The following is a 20960-nucleotide window of genomic DNA, read 5'->3' on the forward strand; positions in this document are numbered from 1 at the left end:
CATCCACACTCCTCAATATCACCCCACCCCCCTGCTTCATTGTACCTCCCTGAACACTCTATCTCACATTTCCATTTGCAGCTTTGCAGCCAACTAGCCCAGATTGTCATATAAGTCTCGTCAACACTTTGGCAACCAAAGTATTCATTTTTGTATTGTGTGCAAACTTCTTCAAACTTCCTATATTTGGCCATTAACCTGTATTGTAAGAAGCAAAAGACCTAAAACTAGAACCTCTGGAACATCAGTGATGACAGCTTTCACACAAAAACACTTATCAATTATTACCCTCTTCTTCTTACCACCAAGCCAATTTTAGATCCAACTTGACACATTTACTTTCACTATGTCAGTGTCTGCTACTTTAAGCCATGTCAAAAGTGTTGCTAAGATCCACAAAGCCTCGCTGTTAACTCCCCAAAACAATCCATAAAGTTAACTGCACCTGAACATCCTCTAACAAACCTATGCAGATCGTGAGGGTATCTTGATGGAGGCAAAACAATTGACATCACTTTCTAAATAAATGTACAATCAGGGGCCACTTCATTAGGTACACCTGTACCTTGCTCATAAACGCAAATATTTAATTAGCCAATCCTGTGGCAGCAACTCAATGCATAAAAGCTTGCAGACATGGTCAAGAGCTTCACTTGTTGTCCAGACCAAACATCAGAATGGGGAAGAAATATAATCTAAGTGACTTGACTGTGGGATGATTGTTGGTGCCAGATGGGGTGGTTTGAGTATCTCTGAAACAGCTTGTCTCCTGGGATTTTCACGTACAACAGTCTCTAGAGTTTAGAGAGAATGGTGCGAGAAACAAGAAAACATTCAGCGAGCAGCAGATCTGTGGGTGAAAACGTCTTGTTAATCAGTGAAATCAGAGGAGAACGGTCAGACTTGTTTAAGCTGATAGGAAGGTGACTAACTCAAATAACCAGGCATTACAACAGTGGTGTGCAGAAAAGCACCTTTAAATGCACAACATATCAAATCTTGAAGTGGGTGGGCTACAACAGCAGAACATTACACTAAGTTCCACTCCCGTACCAAATAAAAGTGGCCACTGATTTTATGCTTTGGATTATGGATTCCAAAAATGTGCCCATCACTTGTCTGCAATTACTCATTTTATTCCTTACTTCCTTTATAAGTAGTGATATAAATTCTGCAGATTTCCAAACCAAGGCCTTCAGTCCTGCAGCTTTGGGCACTTGTCACTGGCGTGCAGGATTAGGAGTAATTTAATTGAAACCTACTGAATACTGAAAAGCCTGGATAAAGAGGACCTGGAGTGGTTGCTCCTGCTAATAGGAGAGTTTAGAATCAAAAGGAGAGGATGTCCCTTTAGAACTGAGATGAGGAGCCATTTCTTTAGTCGAAGGGTGGTGAACCTATGAAATCTGTTGCTACAGAGGGCTGTGGAGGCCGAGTTAAGGCAGAGATTGATGAGTTATTGATTGGTAAAGGGATTAAGTGTTATGGGAAGAAAACAGGAGAATGGTGTTGAAAGGTTCTTGATGAAGGTAAAGCAGTTGACATTTATCTACATGGACTTTAGTGAGACATTTGACATGGTCCCTCAGGTAGGTTGATTCAGAAGAGAAAGATGCATGGGATCTGGGATAAATTGCAAGTTTGGATTCAGACCGGTTTGCCTGTAGAAGCCAGATAGTAAAGGTGTAAAGCTGATACTCTGGCTGGTGTCCATGACTTGTAATGTCCCGTAAGGTTCAGTGCAGGAACCTTTGCTGCTTGTGGTGCATATTAATGATTATATGGAAATATAAATGCAAATGGTGGATTAGCAAATTTGTGTATTAGATCAAGATTAGTGGAGTTATAGGCAAGTGTAAGATACACTTTGGGATATCAAATGAAAGGTGAAAATATACAGTTAATGTGGACCCCTTAATAGCATTAAGGTACAGGGGGATCTTAGGGTCAGATCTATAGTTCACTGCAAGTGGATAAGATGTATGGCTTGCTTGCCTCCATTAATAGGGATATCGAGTACAAGAGCAAGAGAGTCAGGCTGCAGCTAGTAAACTTTAGTCAGACCAGTCTATCATATGCATCTCTGATCACCTCTGTCATCTAGGGTTTTTTTTTAATGTTTATTTTTCCAGCTAGTATGGAGATTGTATTCTATCAACTATGCAGTTTTCCTTGGATTGCTTCCCTTTTATGTCTAATTGTTTGTATTTGGACTAGCTCAGGTTTTTCGCTTTGTATTACAAATGTCTCATTTGGTATCATGGAGATTGTTGAGTTCCCTTTGCATTTATCACTTCTACTCAATTTGGGGTAACTTACAGGATCTTCAATGTCTTGCGCTGTAGCTGTTTTCTTTTGGGTTATTTCTTTGTCTGGACATGAGGGCTGTCTGATTCTCCTGAATTCCTATGTGTTCCAGGGCATATTTCCAGGAAGTGGGGGTTGCTTGCCAATCTCTCTTTGCTCACTCATTGTGGATCCTTGTCTGGTGAAAGTCTGACTAAGTAGCATGTGTGATATCAGTTCTTCAGGACTTTGTACAGTTTGCCCGAGCTCTTGTTAGTTTCACTGGTTAATTTCTGTAATACTGTAAAACTCTTGTTTTGCTTGAATTGCCAAAATCTCTGTGATTCCTGCACTTAAGTTCTCTAGTGACCCTGTCAACCCCATCATAGGAAAAGGTGCAGGAGGGGCTATCCAAGATGGCTGAGAGGAGAATTGGATCAGCCGTGATGAAATGATGGAGCAGCCTCGATGGGCTAAATGGCCTAATTCTGCTCCTATATCTTTTGGTCTTATGTTGGTTGGATTACAGGGTATGAGCTATAAGGAGAGTTTGGAGAAACTTGGACTGTTTTCCTTAGAGCACTGCAGGTTGAGATGAGACTTGACAAATGTTTTTAAAATTGTAAGATTTACTGATGGGCTGGAGAGTTAGATTCAGTTCCCCAGGGTAGAAATGTCAAACATCAGAGGACATGATTTTAAGGTTAAAGGGGGAAAGTTGAAAGGTGAAATGAGGGGCAATGTTTTAATATATAAAGAGAGTAACAGGTGCCTGGAATGAGTTAACAAGGATAGAAGTAGAAGCAGCCAATTTGGTAGAGTATGAGCCTTTTAGATGGCCACATAACTATGGAATGGAGGGATATGGATGATAAACAGGAGGGGAACATTTAGTATAAACTGATATCCAGATTGGCACAACATCATGGATTGAATAACCAATCCAGTGCTGTACTGTTCTGTGTACAAGAAAAAAAATCAGCAATGATTGAGTGACGAAGCACATTTAATTGGCTGAATTTCCTAATTCTGTTCCTATATCTTAGCAGCCACAGCAGATTTTAGAAAATGACCAGAGTTTCAATAGTTTCCTACCCTTCTCCTTTTAACAGCTCAAGACATTTCTATTTAGGCTTGGCAATTCGTCCAGTTTCACTGGGCATCATCCCTTACTTTTGTAAAGCAAAAACTGCAAAGCACTTATTTGGAACTTGAGCCACGTTCTCCACCTCCACAGATACTTTAAGTTTTTTGGCCCCTAATAAGCCAGACACCTTTCTTTATTCTCCTTCTGCAAGAACAACATTGCACTAAATCACATGGATTTCATTTTTATGTAAATTCAGCAACAATGGGAAGAACTTTTCATCAAGATTATCTTTATATGTTCCCAGTGGAATAAGGGAAATGCCAAAAAACATCTAAGGGAAAAGAAGTTTGTACGTATTAAGTTCACAAATTCCCTTTGATTTTAATAAAAGAAAGCAAGTTTTTAAAGATTTTAAATGCAAGCTAGACTTCAACAATAAATAACAATGGTGACAGAAATAGTTTGAAATAATAATTAAGATAAAATACGTTCTATCCCGTTGCAACAGGATAAGTTTTTTACACAGAGAGTGGTGAGTGTGTGGAATGAGCTGCCGGCGATGGTGGTGGAGGCGGATACGATAGGGTCTTTTAAGAGACTCATGGACAGGTACATGGAGCTCAGAAAAATAGAGGGCTATGGGTAAACCTAAGTAATTTCTATGGTAAGGACATGTTCAGCACAGCTTTGTGAGTTGAAGGGCCTGTATTGTGCTGTAGGTTTTCTATGTTTCTGTGTTTCTAACATTAGCCTCATCAGTTTTGACTACCACAATAGCATAAAGAAATTTTCAAAATAATTAAAATCAACACATGTTTAAATGGATGGAACATTTCAGCATTCTGATTATACAATCATTATTTGCAAAGTTCATACCACTTGATATTAGATTCATTCCACATTGATATAGGGCACATTTCACAGCTGTAAATGTCACCAACTGAAAGGTTTTAATGTGTCATTTTGGCAATGTCTTCTATGAAGATTGAAAATTAATCATCTCTTCTGTTTTCCAGGCAATGTAACTAAAAAATATAACTTTCTATAAAGTGATTATTTTCTTAGGTGCAGTTTTGAGAAACTTTCTAGAAAGAACAAAAGGTACTAATATTATTTATTTTAGGTAGGAGCAAATAAAACTTATCAATAAGCTTTGAGAACTTGGCCTCAATACCTCCTTGTGCAATTGGATCTTGATTCCCTCGCTTGCAGGTGCCAGACAATTCAGATTGGCATCAACATCTCCTTCACAATCTCCCTTGACACAGATGCACCACAAGGCTGTGTGCTTAGCCCCCTGCTCTACTCGCTTTACACTCATGACTGTGTGGCTAAACACAGCTCCAACACAATATTTAAGCTTGCTGATGACACCACTGTCGTTGTAGGCCAAATCAAAGGTGGTGAAGAATTAGTTTGTGGAGATTTGGTATGAAATCTATAACTTTCCCAGACTTCTGTAAATGTATGGTGGACTTGCTGCATCACAGCCTGGTATGGAAACACTCATGTCGTTGAATAGAAAATGGTTCAGAGAGTAATGGATGCAGCCCAGATCATCACAGGTAAGGGCCTCCCCCCACTGAGCACATCTACTTGAAGTATCATCACAGGAAAACAGGCCCTCTGGCCCACCATTTCCATGCTAGCCCTTATGCCCATCCATTCTAGTTTTTCATGATTTTATATACTTTGATCACGCCTCCTCTTTGCCTTCTCCATTTCAGGGAAAACAGATACAGCCTCTCCAGTCTCTCCTAACTGAATTACTCCATCCCAGGTAACATTCTGGCCTATCTCCAAAGCACATTCTCTCTACTGCTATCCCACCTTTTCTACAGAGTGGTGACTGCAAGCATGTGCTAGTTGACGTCTAAACAATGTTGGAACCTCCCTGTCTTCTTCTCAATGCCCCAGCTAATGAATGCCTCACTCCTCATATGGGGTGGAGGGGTGGAGATACATCTCTACTGAAGGAGGTGCAAGGCACTCCTTCCCTCCACTAGCCTGCAGGTCACCCTTGGACAAGGTGTAGCACCTGCTCAGCCCACATCCATGATCAGGGTCACATGAAGCCACGGGAGCAGATGGTGGATGGTCATACAAGCAGCTGGTGCATGTCACAAGACTTGGTTATGTGACCACTGGCGCCAGGCGGACAAACTCTGAAGAGTATTGATAATGACTTGTAAAGACACTGCCTGGCAGAAGGCAACGGAAAACCACTTCTGTAGAAAAATTTGCTATGAAAATCATGGTCAGAGAACGACCATGATTGCCCACGTCATACGACATGGCACATGATGAACAAATGAATTCTTACCCACATTATCTACCTGCACTGCCACCTTCAATGATCCTTGGAGTTGCACACCAAGGGCGTCCTCAATACCTGTACATCCCAGGACCCTATCGTTCAGAATTTATATCCCGGCCTCTTTGGTACTCCCAAAGACAGGCGACCGGGGTTAATTTCCTGTCACTGTCTGTAAGGAGTTTATATGTTCGCCCTGTGACTGTGTGGGTTTCTTCTGGGTGCTGCAGTTCCCTTCCACAATCCAAGGGCATTTCGGTTGGTGGGTTGGTCATTGTAAATTGTCCCGTGATTCAGCTAGGATTAAATCAGGAGATTACTAGGCGGCATGGCTCAAAGGGCTGGAAGGACTTATCTCTCTATTTCAATTAAAAAATTTGTCACCTCACAGTTATCAGGCCTAAACTTCATCTGCTACTTCCCGGTGCATTTCACCAACATATTGATACCATCCTGTCACCTGAGACTACCTTCCATATTATCAATAACTCCAACAATTTTCGTGTCATCCACAAACTTAAAAATCCAAATAATTCACAGTGTTACAAACAGAAAGGGCCCTAGAATCGATTCTTGTGAAATGGAAAGTCACAGGCATCCAAGCTCAAAAGAAACGCTCTACTACCGTCACAAACATGTCAAAGGCTGCAGATGCTGGAAATCCAAGCGCCACACACAAAATGCTGGAGGAACACAGCAGGCCAAGCAGCACGGAAAAGAGTAAAGAGCCTACATTTCGGACCGAGACCCTTCATCAGGACTGGAAAGGAAGAGGAGGTCAGAGTAAGAAGGTGGGGGGCGGGGGGAGGTTAGGAAGATGTACAATGTGGAAGGCGACAGGTTAAATTCTGTCTGGGTCTCACCTATTACCCCCTACCTTGTGCTTTCTCCTCCAACATTTTGTGTGTGTTACTACCAGCTTGCTCTGGGTGCCATGGGCCCAGAACCCTCTGTATCTGCTTCCCCTGCATCATCTAATCAAAGTCCTCACTGAAGCCCATGTAAACCACATCTATCACTCTGTTTTCATCAATAAACTTTGAATCTCTTCAAAAATGCAATCGGCCTGGTGAAACAGGATGGGCTCTTGAGAAAACCATGCTGGCTAGCTCTGATTGGTCCCTGCCTGTCCAAGTGGTTATTAATCCTGTCCCTTAGACAAACTGGGAAAGGAATTCCTTTAGATATGTTATAGAGTGGAAATGAGAGGAGTCGGGTCAGTCAGTGGAGAAGTCTTGGGCACATGTATATAACTAAGGTGACTAAGACTTTTGCACGGCACTGTATTTGTCAATATGGAGTAGAGAGCGAGTTTGTAAATCTGGCAGGAGTAAAGAATGTTGGGAGTGGTTAGGTTGGAGGGGTGTGGAACAGTTGGCAGAGAAGGAGTGAGAGAGTGTGGGGGTGGTGCATGTGCAGACTCTCCCAGCCCTGAAACAACAGGTAATGTCATTTGATCATTACAGAGTGTCTCTCTGGTGTTTCCCACTCCCTGCCCTCTCCCTTCCCCTTTTCCCAACAATGATTCCTCTCTCCATTCCCTCTCTCAGTCCATATTAGAGATGCATATCAGAATCAGTTTATCATCACTCACATATATCCTGAAATTTGCTTTTGTTTGTAGCAGCAGTACATAAAATTACTACAGTACTGTGCAAATACCTTAGACACCTGAGCTATATATAGCTATATATACATGGCTTCCAGGAAGTGACTCTTAGAAAGACAATTCCTGGCTAATTGCTCCAATCCTGTACCTCACCACATGTGAAGGTCCAATAAAAATATAAATTATTAAAAGGTGGTCTCCACGGCAGGTAGCAGTTAGCCTGACACTATCACAGCTTGGGGCAGTCCAGAGTTCTGGGTTCAATTCTGGCACCATTCCGTAGGGTCTTCGCTACGGAATGTGTGGGTTTTCCCAGGTTCTCTGGTTTCCTCCCACTGTCCAGAGACATACCAGGTAGGATACCTTGTCATTGTGAATTATCCTGTGATTAGTTTGGGGTTAATGGGGTTTGTCTGGAGTTCCTGGTGTGGCATGGCTCAAAGGGCTGGAAGAGCCCATTCCACACTGTACCGTGAAAGTAAAATAAAATACTCAAGATTTCAGGCACAATCTTGCAACTACATTATTTTGTAAATAGATTCTATAACCAACTTACCACCGAGTCAAGGAAATTTATGTAGTGCTGAAGACTGGGTTGAGCTTCACAGAACTGTCGAAAAAGGAGCCTTCCAATCGGCTGCTTTTCACACAAGCAGGAATAGTTTCTCTCTATTGTGAAAGGAAGAGAAAGAGAATGTCAGAATTTTATAGAGTTTAGAGCATAACACATATTGCAGAATTAGGCCATTTGGCCCATCTAGTCTGCTCCACCATTCAATCATGGCCGATCCTTTTTCCCCCTCCTCAGCCCCACTCACCGGCCTTCTCCCTGTAATCTTTGATGCCCTAGCCAGCCAAGAACCTATCAATCTCTGCTTTAAATACATCCAACAACTTGGTCTCCACAGCTACCGGTAAAAAATTCCACAAATTCACCACCCTCGGGCTAAGGAAATGTCTCCATATCTCTGTTTTAAATGGATGTTCCTCTATACTGAGGCTGTGCCCTCTTGTCCTAGATTCCCCCATCATGGGAAACAACCTTTCCACATCTACTCTGTCCAGGCCTTTCAATATTCAAAGGGAATCAATGAGAATTCCCCAACCCATTCTTTGAATGCCAGTGAGTACAGGCCCAGAGTCATCAAACATTCCTTAAATGAAAAACCTTTCATTTGCAGAATCATCCTTGTGAACATCTTCTGAACTCTCTCCAATGTCAGCACATCTTTTCTTAGATTAGGAGTCCAAAACTATTCACAATACTCAAGGTGAGGCCTCATCAGTGCTTTATAAAGCCTCAGCATCACATCCTTGCTCTTGTATTCTAGACCTCTTGAAATGAATGCTAACATTGCATTTGCCTTCCTCACCACTGACCATACCTGCAATTTAACCTACAGGGTGTTCTGCATAAGGACTCTCGGTTGTTTGGATTTTCTCCCCATTTAGAAAATAGTCTGCACATTTATTTCTTCTACCAAAGTGCATGACCATGCATTTTCCAACATTGTATTTCATTTGTCACTTTTTTGCCCTTTCTCCTAATCTGGCTAAGTTCTTTTGCAGCCTACCTGTTTCCTCGACACTACCTGCCCCTTCACCAATCTTTGTATCATCTACAAACTTGGCAACAAAGCCGTCTATTCCATCATCTTATTCATCGATGTACAGCATGAAAAGAACCGGTTCCAACACCGACTCCTGCGGAACATCATTAGTCACTGGCAGCCAACCAGAAAAGAATCCTTTTATTCCCTTTCTCTGCCTCCTATAAATCAGCTAATGTTCCAACCATGCCAATAACTTTCCTGTAATACCATGGGCTTTTAACTTGGGAAGCAGCCTCATGTGTGGCACCTTGTCAAAGACCTTCTGAAAGTCCTGATATACAACATCCATTGCATCCTCTTTATCTATCCTACTTGTAATCTCCTCAAAGAATTCCAATAGGTTCATCAGGCAGGATTTTCCCTGACGGAAAGCATGCTGACTTTGTACTATCTTGTCCTGTGTCACCAAGTACTCCATAACCTCATCCTTAACAATTGACTCCAATATCTTCCCAACTACTGAGGTCAGGCTGACTGGTCTATAATTTCCTTTCAGCTGCTTCCCTCCTTTCTTAAAGAGTGGAGTGACAATTGCAATTCTCCAGTCCTCTGGAACTATGTCAGAGTCCAATAGCTCTTAAAAGATCATTACTAATCATTACTAATGCATCTACAATCTCTACTGCTACCTCTTTCAGAACCCTAGGCTGTACTTATGTACCCTTAGGTATTTCAGCTTTTTGAGCACTTTCTCCCTTGTAATAGTAACTGTACTCACTTCACATCCCGCACACCCTTCAACATCTAGCACACTGCTAGTGTCTTCCACAGTGAAGACTGATACAAAATACTCATTTAGTTCATTTGCCATTTCCTTGTCCCCCATTACTGTTTCTCTGGCCTTATTTTCTACGGGTCCTATATCCACTCTCATCTCCCTTATTTTCTATGTACTTGTAAAAGCTTTTTTTTCTCCTCTTTGATATTGGTTGCTAGCTTGCTTGCATATTTCATCTTTTCCCTCCTGATGATTCTTGTAGTTGCTTTCTGTATGTTTTTAAAAGCTTCCCAATCCTCTATCTTCCTGCTATTTTTCTTTTGTGGTATGCCCTCTCTTTTGCTTATACATTAGCTTTGACTTCCCTTGTCACCCACAGTTGTTCTATTTTGCCATTTGAGTGTTTCTTTGTTTTGCCATACATCTATCATGCACCTTCCTCAGTTTTCCTAGAAACTCAATCATATTGTGATCACTGTCTCCTAAGGGTTCTTTTACCTTAAGATGCCTAATCACCTCCAGTATAGCTGATCCCCTACTAGCTCAATGACAAGCTGCTCTAAACAGCCATCTTGCAGGCATTCAATAAATTCACTCTCTTGAGATCCATTATCAATCTGATTTTCCCTATCGACCTGCATGTTAATATCTCCTATGACAATTATAACATTACCCTTTTGACATGCCTTTCTATTTCCTGTTGTAATCTGACAGTATGACTGCAAGCTATGTTTGCCTTTTTACCATCTTAGTTTAGTTTAAACCCTACCCAACAGCTCTAACAAACCTGTCCACAGGAATATTGGTCCCCCTTGGGTTCCGGTGCAACCCTTACCTTTTGTCCAGGTCATAGCTACCCCGGAAGAGATCTCAATGATGCAAGAATAAGAAGCCCTGCCCCCTGCACCAGCTTCTCAGCCATACATTTATCTGCCAAATCATCCTGTTTCTACCCTCACTGGTGTGTGGCACAGGTAGCAATCCAGAAATTACTGCCCTGGAGGTCCTGCTTCTCAGCTTTCTGCCTAGCACTCTAAATTCCTTCTTCAGAATCTCTTTGCTTTTCCTTCCTATGTCATTGTTCCCAGTATGTACCAAGACATCTGGCTGCTCTCCCTCCCCCTCCAAAATGCTGTAATTTTTAGTAATAATGCGTTACTAATAAAACTTAGTAACAAATTAACTTAAGCTTAAACCCAATTTATTATATTTTGCACTACCTTAATGAAAGATGTGGCAAGATAGGAATAAATATTGAAAGTATCAACATTAATCCAACAGTTTAAAAATACCTTTGATAGTTCATAATTAATTGTTGATTCCTAAATACTATCTTTATGACACTGTACATGATAATGGTACAAAGTATACAATTTTACTCAATATTTTGCAAAAACAATACATCATTCAACAAAAGAACTGGCTGTTATATTTATCCTCTGAGCTAGCATTACACAATATTGCACTTTTGTAAACTACACAGCTTAATGATAGTCATTCATTCCCAGTGGAGAAGTCATTGCAAAGTGGCTTGGTTTGGTATCATGAATATGTTGACACAAGTTTTGAATAGTGAGCTCTCAGTTTTAATCCTTCATTTTGCAATGAGGAGGCTGTGAGTCAATTTGGAAAGCGGCTTAACTCTATTCGTGAAGTGCAACTCTATTACAGCATTGGCTGTGAGATCAGGGTTCAATTCCTGTTGCTGCCTGTAAGCAGTTTGTACTGTAGATTCTCCCCATGATTGTGTGGGTTTCCTTTGGATTCTCCTCCATTCCAAAGGTAAATCTATCTACTGCCTGTAACACCGCTGGCATTTAGGGCAGCAATGAAGGTCCTTCATCTCTTGTGTTCAGGGTTTCCTTCATTGTGTCAGTAGTTCACTTTTCAGTACTGTCAGTCATGCAAGTCCTGGGTGGAGACTCAGGAATACCGTCGCACTCAGATGTAGAAGGATTCCTTATTGCTGTCTCCATAACAGTTTTGTTTGATCAGTCAAGGTTGTTAGCCCAGAGCGGAACCCCCAAGCCCGGAGGACTGGTGGGCCACTCTTAGTCTGGCCCCTACCCTTTGACCAGTTTGGCATGGGTGACCCTACCAAGAGCCAAAGCGTAAAGCCCTGACTTCCGCCAGCATAGCTCGCCGGGTCATTGAGACACATGATCCTCTAAACCATGACAAGGTTGTGGTCCTCTTCAAGGCAAAGGAATATGGGTTCAGGTTTGTGAGCTGTGAGTATGTCATGTTGGCTCTGGAAGTGTGGTGACACTTGTGGGCTGCTTAGCACAATCCTCACTAATTGAATTTAACGCAAATGGCGCATTTCACAGTATGTGACAACTAAAGCTACTCTTAAAAAAGTAAAATCTTTCCCTATAGACACCAAGGTTAAGTGATGTTGGTTATTCCAATTGACATTCAACTGTGATGTGAAAATGGTATCAGATTATTTTCATATTGTCTCCCAGGAAGCTATCAATATTGGAACAGTAGGCTGAATTTTAACAAATTGGTAGCGGGTCATACATCGAAGTCATGACTGATGTCTCTGATATCATGATCAATGATACTCTCCCTTCTTGAACCAAAATCATCCCACCTCCCCCAAACTTCTCTCCCTTACCACTCCCTGCCTCCCTCTAGACCAGTGGTTCCCAAACTTTATTGGTTTTCCACCCCCTTGGCTCCCTGACCACATCCCAAGCACCCCCTCTCCCTTTTCTGCTATTACATAAAAACTGTACAGAATTTTGATTTTGATGCACAGTGAAAGAAAATAGGAACTACAAATTCAAAATAGTGACAAGTAATTGCAAACATTATTCAAAACTATTTAAAGCTACAAAAATAATTATTTAATTACAGTAAAAGCAATTATAGGCCATAGACTAGTAGTTCAACTTAATTGCTTTTTCGCCTTTCAGTGAGCTGGATAAGCTTGGTGCAGTGATATCAGCTTCTCAACATCAGGCTGAACATCACTCAGAAGGAAAATCAGTTCCCCACATTCAGTAACTTGCAGTCTATTTTATTGCTTTGAAAGAATTTGGACAACTGCACTGAAACTGCACTCCACTAAATGTGATGATAGAAAGGCAGTGAAGAATATTTTGTCCTTTTTCTACAGTGCAGGATAGCGTTCAGAAATTTCTTTTGGCAACCAACTCTTAATATGATTTTTTGAACCTTGGCTTCAGCTCAAAGTCATTTTGTAGTGAGATCAACTCTTTCTCCATCTGTCCTGTTAATTTCTCATGACAAACATTGAGGAATGGATTTACTACTCAATCTGGAAATTGGATCGAGGGAAGATCCTGAAATCTCTCGGACATGTCTTTATGCAGCTCACCCAGGTGGACACAGTATACTTGAAGATCATCTTCTGGTATTCTTTCTTTCTTTTCAAACTCAGATGGGCTCGGAAATTTGAAAAGGTGGTGATAGACAATGTTGCACTTAAATAGGGTTAACTTGGCCAGAAATGTGGGGATGACTGATTTGACTGATTTTCTGGGAATTGAAAATTGCTTTCATTAAACTTTGCAAATAATTCTGACAATAAGCAATGTCATGCCTGATATTCTTGATTTGATGACTAAATGAAGCATTCGAGTCTTCAGAGAACTTTATCACAGTTTCAAAAAGTGAATGTTAGCGTCTCAGGCAGTTTCCTTTTGAGAGCCACCTGACTTTTGTGTGCAGTAGCAAGCGTTCAAACTGCTCATCATTTTCAAAACAAAGCTCTCGAAATAGTTGAGAACTGGGAGCGGGGACCTAGTTTTATTTACTGCTTTGATTAGGTATTTAATGATTTGTGCAGCAGATCACTTCGGTTTTTTGTGGCAAAATGTTGTTCTCTAAATTACACAGTGAATGGTAAATATGTTAGGCACAGCTTTTTTCAAGAAAGTAACAACCCCACACTGGTGTCCTGTCATTGACGGTGCTACATTGGTTGCACAAGTAAGAGTGTTGGTGAGTGGAATGTCCTTCTCTTTGAAAAATTACTCAACAACTTGAAACATTAATTCCCCCTTCATATCTGTTTTTAGTCCTCTTGCAAATAACAGCTCTTGAACCATGCTTTCATCTTTTATGAAGTGATCATAACCAAGAAGCAAAGATTCATTGCCTGGCGAAGTCGACTCATCCAACTGCAGAGCAAATTCTGTTGTCCTAAGCATGTTGTGCAATGTATCTTGCACATTCTCTAACACTTCATTTATTTGTCTTTGAACAGAGTTGTCACTGAGTGGAATTAGTTTAGTTATTTGGTCTGGTGACTTATGCAAAACTGTATTCAGAACTCCCTTAGTGCTGGCCAAATCAATTCTTCTGCAATTGTGTGAGGCTTTCCAGATTCAGCAATGAGCAATGACATGATGTACGAAACACACAAGCCATCACTGCTTTGTTGTGAGGTGCCAGAAAACATGCCCTGAAGTGTTTTCCATTTCGGAAAGTTTTCATGAATTTTTTGAAAATAAACAAAGTCCTTGCTTTCATTCACTTCAAATGTTGAAGGAGCCTGGAGGGTTTCACTGCCTCATTTGAAAAACCTTTTTCACACAACAGACACGCTGGCTGCTGTTGGTTGCTTGGTGCTGGCGTAAATCCGTATTCCAGATGCCCCACGCTATACTATACTGACTACACTTATTTTTTTTATTTGGTCTGCTTCAGCAGGTTTTGCTACAGTCAGTCACCTATTGTTTAAGTCCAACCTCAGGCATTGCAAACAAACAGGGAAAAGTTATGACATTATCATAACCCAGGCAACACATGACTCTCTGCCTGAAGATACAAAAGTGGGGCTGTGATATTGCAGTTGGGGAATGCGGTCAAGACCATTCGAAAGGTCAGATTCTGAACTTTACCCCACTGAATACCATACCCCAATCCACAGGAACTGCATCACTGTGTGATTCGAGTGTGAGAATCATACTAGCTAATACTGTACCATTGTAGTGAATGGCAAAAATGTGTGGTCTGGGCCTGGAAATAACACAATTTCTTCAGTCTAGATTTCTAATGATATACTGTACCAAATACAGAAATGTTACATTGCTTTTCAACAACAATAATGTACTTTGAACAAAGTCTAAGAGAACGGTGGGTTAGCAAGAGATGAGCTGATCACGTGATCATTGGAACCAGTTACGAGGCACTGAGGATCAAATGCTTATAGTAAGCAATTCATTTCTTAAACTAAGCCTGTAATCCCTCAGCTGCCCTCCTTGCTTCTGAGCGCCCCACCACCACCCCCTTAGAAACTCCCACCCACTTTTGACACCACTGTACTAGATGCACCTCATTTCTTGGATTAATCTGTGTCTTTTCTTGCCCTACCCTGGCAAAATGCACAAAGAAAAAGGTAGGTTTAGTTGTCAGCTGATATTTTTGGACTCACGTACTGAATTTTAAAACAAATTCTGGCACAAACAAATGTCATGCATTCTGTGATGGGTTGACCTGCTTGTGCAGGAACTGATGTATTTCTAAGCCCCATTGAGCAGGCAAGTTTTGTACACAAGTAGGTTGGAAACACACTACCCTGTCTGCTTAGTCGTGTAACTGGCATGCTTACTGCTTTGCAAGGAAATAACTGGTACACTATCCTGTAAATATTTGATGAGAACCATTTTACTGACGGAAGTGCATTAATGAAGAAAATGCCTTTATAAAACCTTTTCCGTTTTCAAAACATACAAATATTTTCGAACATTGTAAATATATTATAAACAACAGAAAGAGATTTTGCACGGACACTTAGCGATCATAAAAGGGAACGATGCCTCATATATTATCTTAAGAGAAGTTAATTCCAATAACACATTTCAATTATTAATAGGAATTGCAAGATGAGAAAAAAAATTCAGTTTGTAATGAGTACACGTGTCATAGGCTTTACAAAAACATCAGTGTTTGTTGCATTACTGCCTTGCTACATGGAATGGATGAAGATCAAATCCATCAGCTCAGAATTGGTTATGCAGAATCGTATAACAGTTGTTGTATCGCAAACAAAGTCACCAGAGGGACACTGAAACTAGTGAATATACAAACGTTGTAGAAGTGTTTTATTCAACAAAATGAGCAACAGGCATCATATTGAGGCATTCTTGGAGGAAGAGTCCCCTGGCCCAATATTACATGATATTTTATATGCTAAAGGTCAGGGGTGGCAGCAGGACAATTCTATAGTTACAATGTATCTGCAATGCTTCCTTTGAGTTGCATATAGTATTTACACACCTCCTTCTTCACACCACACTCCAGGCACCCAAAATGAATATTAATCAGCGTTGTCAGGTTTGCAATCAACTCTAGGAAAACTGTTGTTCAGTGCTTTTAAATTCAATCTACAATCCATGTTCATGTCTGAAGTTGCTGGTGAAGTTAATACACTACATGCTATATACCCTAACTCCAGAATATGCCCTAACAACCACAATCAGCAAACTCAAGGTACACTCTCCCTCCTACATCATCAGGTCCTGTAATTACGGTCCCATCATTAAGGACCTCCATCATCCCGGACATGTCCTCTCCTCATTGCTACCATTAGGAAGGAGGCACAGGAGCCTGAAGGCACGTGCTCAGCGATTCAGGAATATCTTCTTCTGCTCTGCCATCAGATTCGTGAATGGACATTGAACCCATGAACCTCACTACATTTTTTTCTTTTTTAAGAATATATATATCTTACCGTAATTTACAGACTTTTTATTATGTATTGCCATGTACTGCTGCTGCATAACAACAAACTTCACAACAGATGCTCATGATATCGAACGTGATTCTGATGATACAGAGGGGTGTAGGAAACTTCAGGGGCGCTGTCACTCCTCCAATATTGTTTACAGGCAGTCTGTACAGAACATCACTTGCCTTTACCTCGGTGCTTCTGCTTTCTTATCCTTTGTATTGCCCCAACGTTCTCCCCATCTGCAGTCTGCCTTCTAGTCTGCTTCTGAATTTAGATTGTTCTTGCTCATGTTCCAAACAGGTGGGGGCCAGAATTCAATAGGAATCAGTCTTCACATGCATGCAATGTTAGTTGTGATGTAGGATCAAGCCAGGTATACGAGGAGCCCTGGCACATTCATAAGTGAACCAAATGTGATATGCCAAAACCCACTGGAATTAATTATTTTGAGATACAGGATGGTCTTAGACCCTCTCAGCCCAGTGAGCCTGTGCTGCTCAATTACACCCACATAACCAATTAGCCTACTAGCCTGTACATCTTTCCCTGCTTGGTGGCGCAATAATATCAGCGATGGACTCCGGAGCGAAGGTTCCCGAGTTTGAATCCAAGTCGGGTTGAGCGTCGAGCTAGCAACTGGACCTCATAAAAACAAGAATAGCTTGCTACAGAAACACTGTCAAAAGACGGTGCCTCGATAACTCCACTGCCGAGTTAAGGGCTATTCTTCTTCTGTACATCTTTGGAATGTGGGAGGTCCTGGAGGAAATCCACATGGTCACGGGGAGAACATATAAAAAGTAGCAGAATTAGCCGGTCACTGGAACTCTAATAGTGTTACACTAACCGCTGTGCTACCATGCCTTCCCATCGAGCTCTGAAAGTCAACAATTACTATTCAAATTAACTTAACTAACATGGACTAGCCAATCATGTACTGATGGCCTGCTGTGGGAGTGAACAAATCAGGAGAGTCAAACTGTAGGCTTTGCCAGTTGTATCAAGCAACTGTTGGCAACCCTGACCCTATTATCACATTGTGCACTTGTTCTATTTACAACATCCAGCAGCATGAAGCAAACTGCACTAATGACTAATCAGCAACAGCAAAAATGGTGACAATAAGGAAGGAAATGAATAAACAGTTGACGTTTCAGGCAGAGACCCTTCTTCGGTACTGAAAACTCCCAAAACAATTGAAGCTTAATATCTATGACATTATAATTGTAGAACATGAACGTTTGTTGGTCTATCAAATCTACAGAAATGACAGCATTGGTGAATTTTTATATAGCGCATGGTGTGTTCATGCAGGTTAATGAATCAGAGATGATTTTGGTAAATTGTGATTACTTAGGGTAACTATGCCTTGCAACACAGTCTTCTCACGCACAAAGCATAATGACATTAACCATGTTCTTAAAATACTCCTAGCCAAAATACAAAATAAACTCAGAAAGTGCTAGAAATGCTCTGCAGATTGGGCAGCATGTATCTGAACTGGTTCTCTTTCTATAGAAGCTGAGTATTTTCAGCTAAACACACAAAATGCTGGAAGAACTCAGCAGGCCAGGCACATTTTAGGACAAGAGTACAGTCGATGTTTCAGGCCAAAATGTCAATTGTACTCTGTTCCATAGATGCTGCCCAGCCTGCTGAATTCCTCCAGCATTTTGTGTGTGTTGCTCAGATTTCCAGCATCTGCAAATTTTCTTTGTTTGTATTTTCAGCTGCTCGTTTTTATTTCAGGAACCCTGGACCTGCATAATTTTGTTTCTGTGTTATTGCCCTCTGTACTTGAAGTCTGAAGATACTGAGTATTTGAAGCTGCTGTTTCCAAGAAGTCAGTCAGTTATGCAAGGCTGTACATATTGTGCCAAAATTTACCATCATTCTTCACACCCAAACACCATGACAGAGTGTCACCGTCATTCAAAGTGACTAAAGCTCTCCCATGAGGGCAACCAGGAAGAGCAGGTACTTATCAATCCGACATATACCTAAATAATCTCCTCATCATTTCTCAAAATATGTATCATAGCTGCTCAGAAATGGTTGTACTTTACACAGGTTGTGCATGGGTTTAAAATATACAAACGATGTAGAAATATGCAAAGTTTAATGTTATAGAGTGACTAGTAAAACCTTCCAAAACCAATCTAAAGTTAAATGGTTCTCATCGTTCACTGCAGTTACAGAATCACAGAGTAATACAGTGCAGAAACTTGCCCTTCAGTCCATCTAGTCTATGCTCCCTGCTAGCTCGGGTTGCCTGTGTTCGGCCCATAACCCTCTGTTAGATATGTGGCTTATGACCAAAGAAGTAGAATGGCTGGAGTCCCTCAGCACTTTAGTGCCAGGGTGTTTATTAGGTGCACCAAAAAACAAACAGAAAAATTAGTGAAAATAGTGAACAGAAAACTGCCAATATTTACAAAAAACACAATAATAGCTCCAAGCTACTTTTGTCCTTTGTTAACTCCTGACAGCTCCCAGCTCTCTCTCCAAATGAAAGCAAAGAGCCCTGTTTATTAAACACCAGGACATATGATCTTTAGTTACACACAAGATTAACTTTTGACTACACATTAATTAGAATGTGATGCACCACACAATGTAGTTACAATCATATTACAAAATAAACAGAAGTATCTACTTTAAATAGAGTATACAAACAAAATACACCCCCATTACCACAGAATTCCACTGTGTAAGGAGGGAAAGGCATTGGAAATCTAACCAGGGCACATCAAGTTGGTTTGGGACCCGTTGTCCCAGAAGACATCGAAGTGCATGCACTCAGTGCAACAACAGCAGATTGTGTGTGTGCATTTACCAAATGCTCTCCATCCCACTCTCCAAGCCCTTCTCCTCCATGTGCCTGTGCAGTACTGTAGCTCTGAAATGTCGTCGTCGTACCTGCCTTGACCGTTTCCTCTGGCAGCTCACTCCCGGTTCTATGTAAGGAAGTTACCTCTCAGAGGTCTCATTTAGATCTGCAACTGTGCCTTCTAGTTTTGGACCATTTGATAGTTGACTAATTTTATAAAATTAACTTGCAGCTAACATAATACTCAGCAAGTACCATTTTAGGGAACTGTTCATTTTGAGGGTCAAGAATTAGGATATACAAATGAAGGTGATTTGTGCAAAAACCCAAAGCTAGCATGAAGGACTCTTTCCACAATGAGTGTTATAATCGTGAATGAATATCCAGGGTAATGATGGAGGTGGATCACATTTACTATTCATAATAAACTGAATAAGTGTCTGAAAAAAAAAGCGAGAAGGGCAGGACAGAGGAGCTAGCACGGGGTTAGACTGAAAGGGCCGAATGCCATCACGCCTGTCTCTGATCCCTGCACGACTGTCTGAAAATCCTGTAAGCGCAAGGTGTTCTAGCAATAGTAACCAGTGAATTTGGTGCAAATTTCAGGGGTTCCAGTGTTGGCCTGTGCTGTGGAATTTGATTGAATACTTGTACAATGAGAATTAATGCTGGCAGCCTAGACACAGCATTCAATAGACCAGCCCCACAGCCAGCACACAGTCAGTGTGGTTCGGGATTCAGTTTTAATTTTACAATTTAAGCAGCCTGGCTGCACTTGTGTACATGTCAGGCTGAATCATCATTGCAGAGAGTAAATGTTACCCTACTGATGCAAAAATATTGCTTCGATTTATCTGACTTAATAGATGCACTAACATCACCAGAATTTCTGAATATTCAGGCTGCGTTTGGTCATTCTGATAACCTTGCCATTATCTTTCTATGGTCACAATTGAATTGCTATTGTGAACGAAACAGGGAGAATGTCTGTGCCACCTACATGACAGCAATCAGCTTCACAGAGAAGTAGGAAGAGTGACATTAATATTCAGTTTATTAAGTTCCCACCTCCACACTGGAGAGAATCAATCTGGTGCATCAGAGAGAATTAAATTCATCTCCCCATGACTACTTGTGAAATATTACGCTACATTCAAATGTTTAATAAAATAGGATTGCAACAGCCAAGACAAAGAGGACAGAGAGATCTGCAGGCATATGTGCATAGATTGTTCCAATCGCTGAATTGTTCCCACAGCCAGTGTCCCCTCTGAGGTGAGTGTGTGTGTGCACGCACGCATCTTTTGTTACCAGCACACAAAGGAATTTGAACTGCGCACCCTCTACCTCATTGGCATGTTCAAGTCAAGTTTATTGCCACTTAACTGTAGACACATATATAATGTATATAAGCATATCATGAATATAGAAACAATACATTTCTCCGAACCATGGTAGCACACACACCACACAATAACTACTGAAGGTAAGGATAAAATCTACAGATGAATCACACATAAATAACAAACCAAAGTGCATTAATATTAAATATTGTAAAGCATGGAACAGATTAACCAACTTTGAATGTGATGTGGCAGGGAGTTCAGAAGCCTCATGGCCTGAGGCAAGAAAATGTTTCCCATCCTGACTGTTTTTGTTTTTGTGCATCAGGGTCTCCTGCCTGATGGTAGAAAATCAAAGAGGATGCTGGATGGATGGGTGAGATTCTTAATAATACTAGGGTTGTGCATATGCAATGTTCCTGACAAATGTGCCTGATGGATGGTATGG

At 41.0% G+C, this 20960-nt stretch overlaps 1 protein-coding gene across 2 annotated transcripts in view; it reads right to left on the reverse strand.

Moving 5' to 3' along the window:
- Window positions 1-20960, reverse strand: part of LOC132379652 (G protein-coupled receptor kinase 5-like) — a 295141-nt gene that overhangs the window by 136592 nt on the left and 137589 nt on the right. For both annotated transcript variants that reach the window (XM_059947829.1, XM_059947827.1), the window contains exon 3: window positions 7856-7968. In XM_059947829.1, the coding sequence (XP_059803812.1) occupies window positions 7856-7968 (113 nt within the window). The remainder of the gene's footprint in view (window positions 1-7855; window positions 7969-20960) is intronic.

This window comes from Hypanus sabinus, chromosome 22, assembly GCF_030144855.1.
Source record: "Hypanus sabinus isolate sHypSab1 chromosome 22, sHypSab1.hap1, whole genome shotgun sequence".
NCBI classification, from domain to species: domain Eukaryota; kingdom Metazoa; phylum Chordata; class Chondrichthyes; order Myliobatiformes; family Dasyatidae; genus Hypanus; species Hypanus sabinus.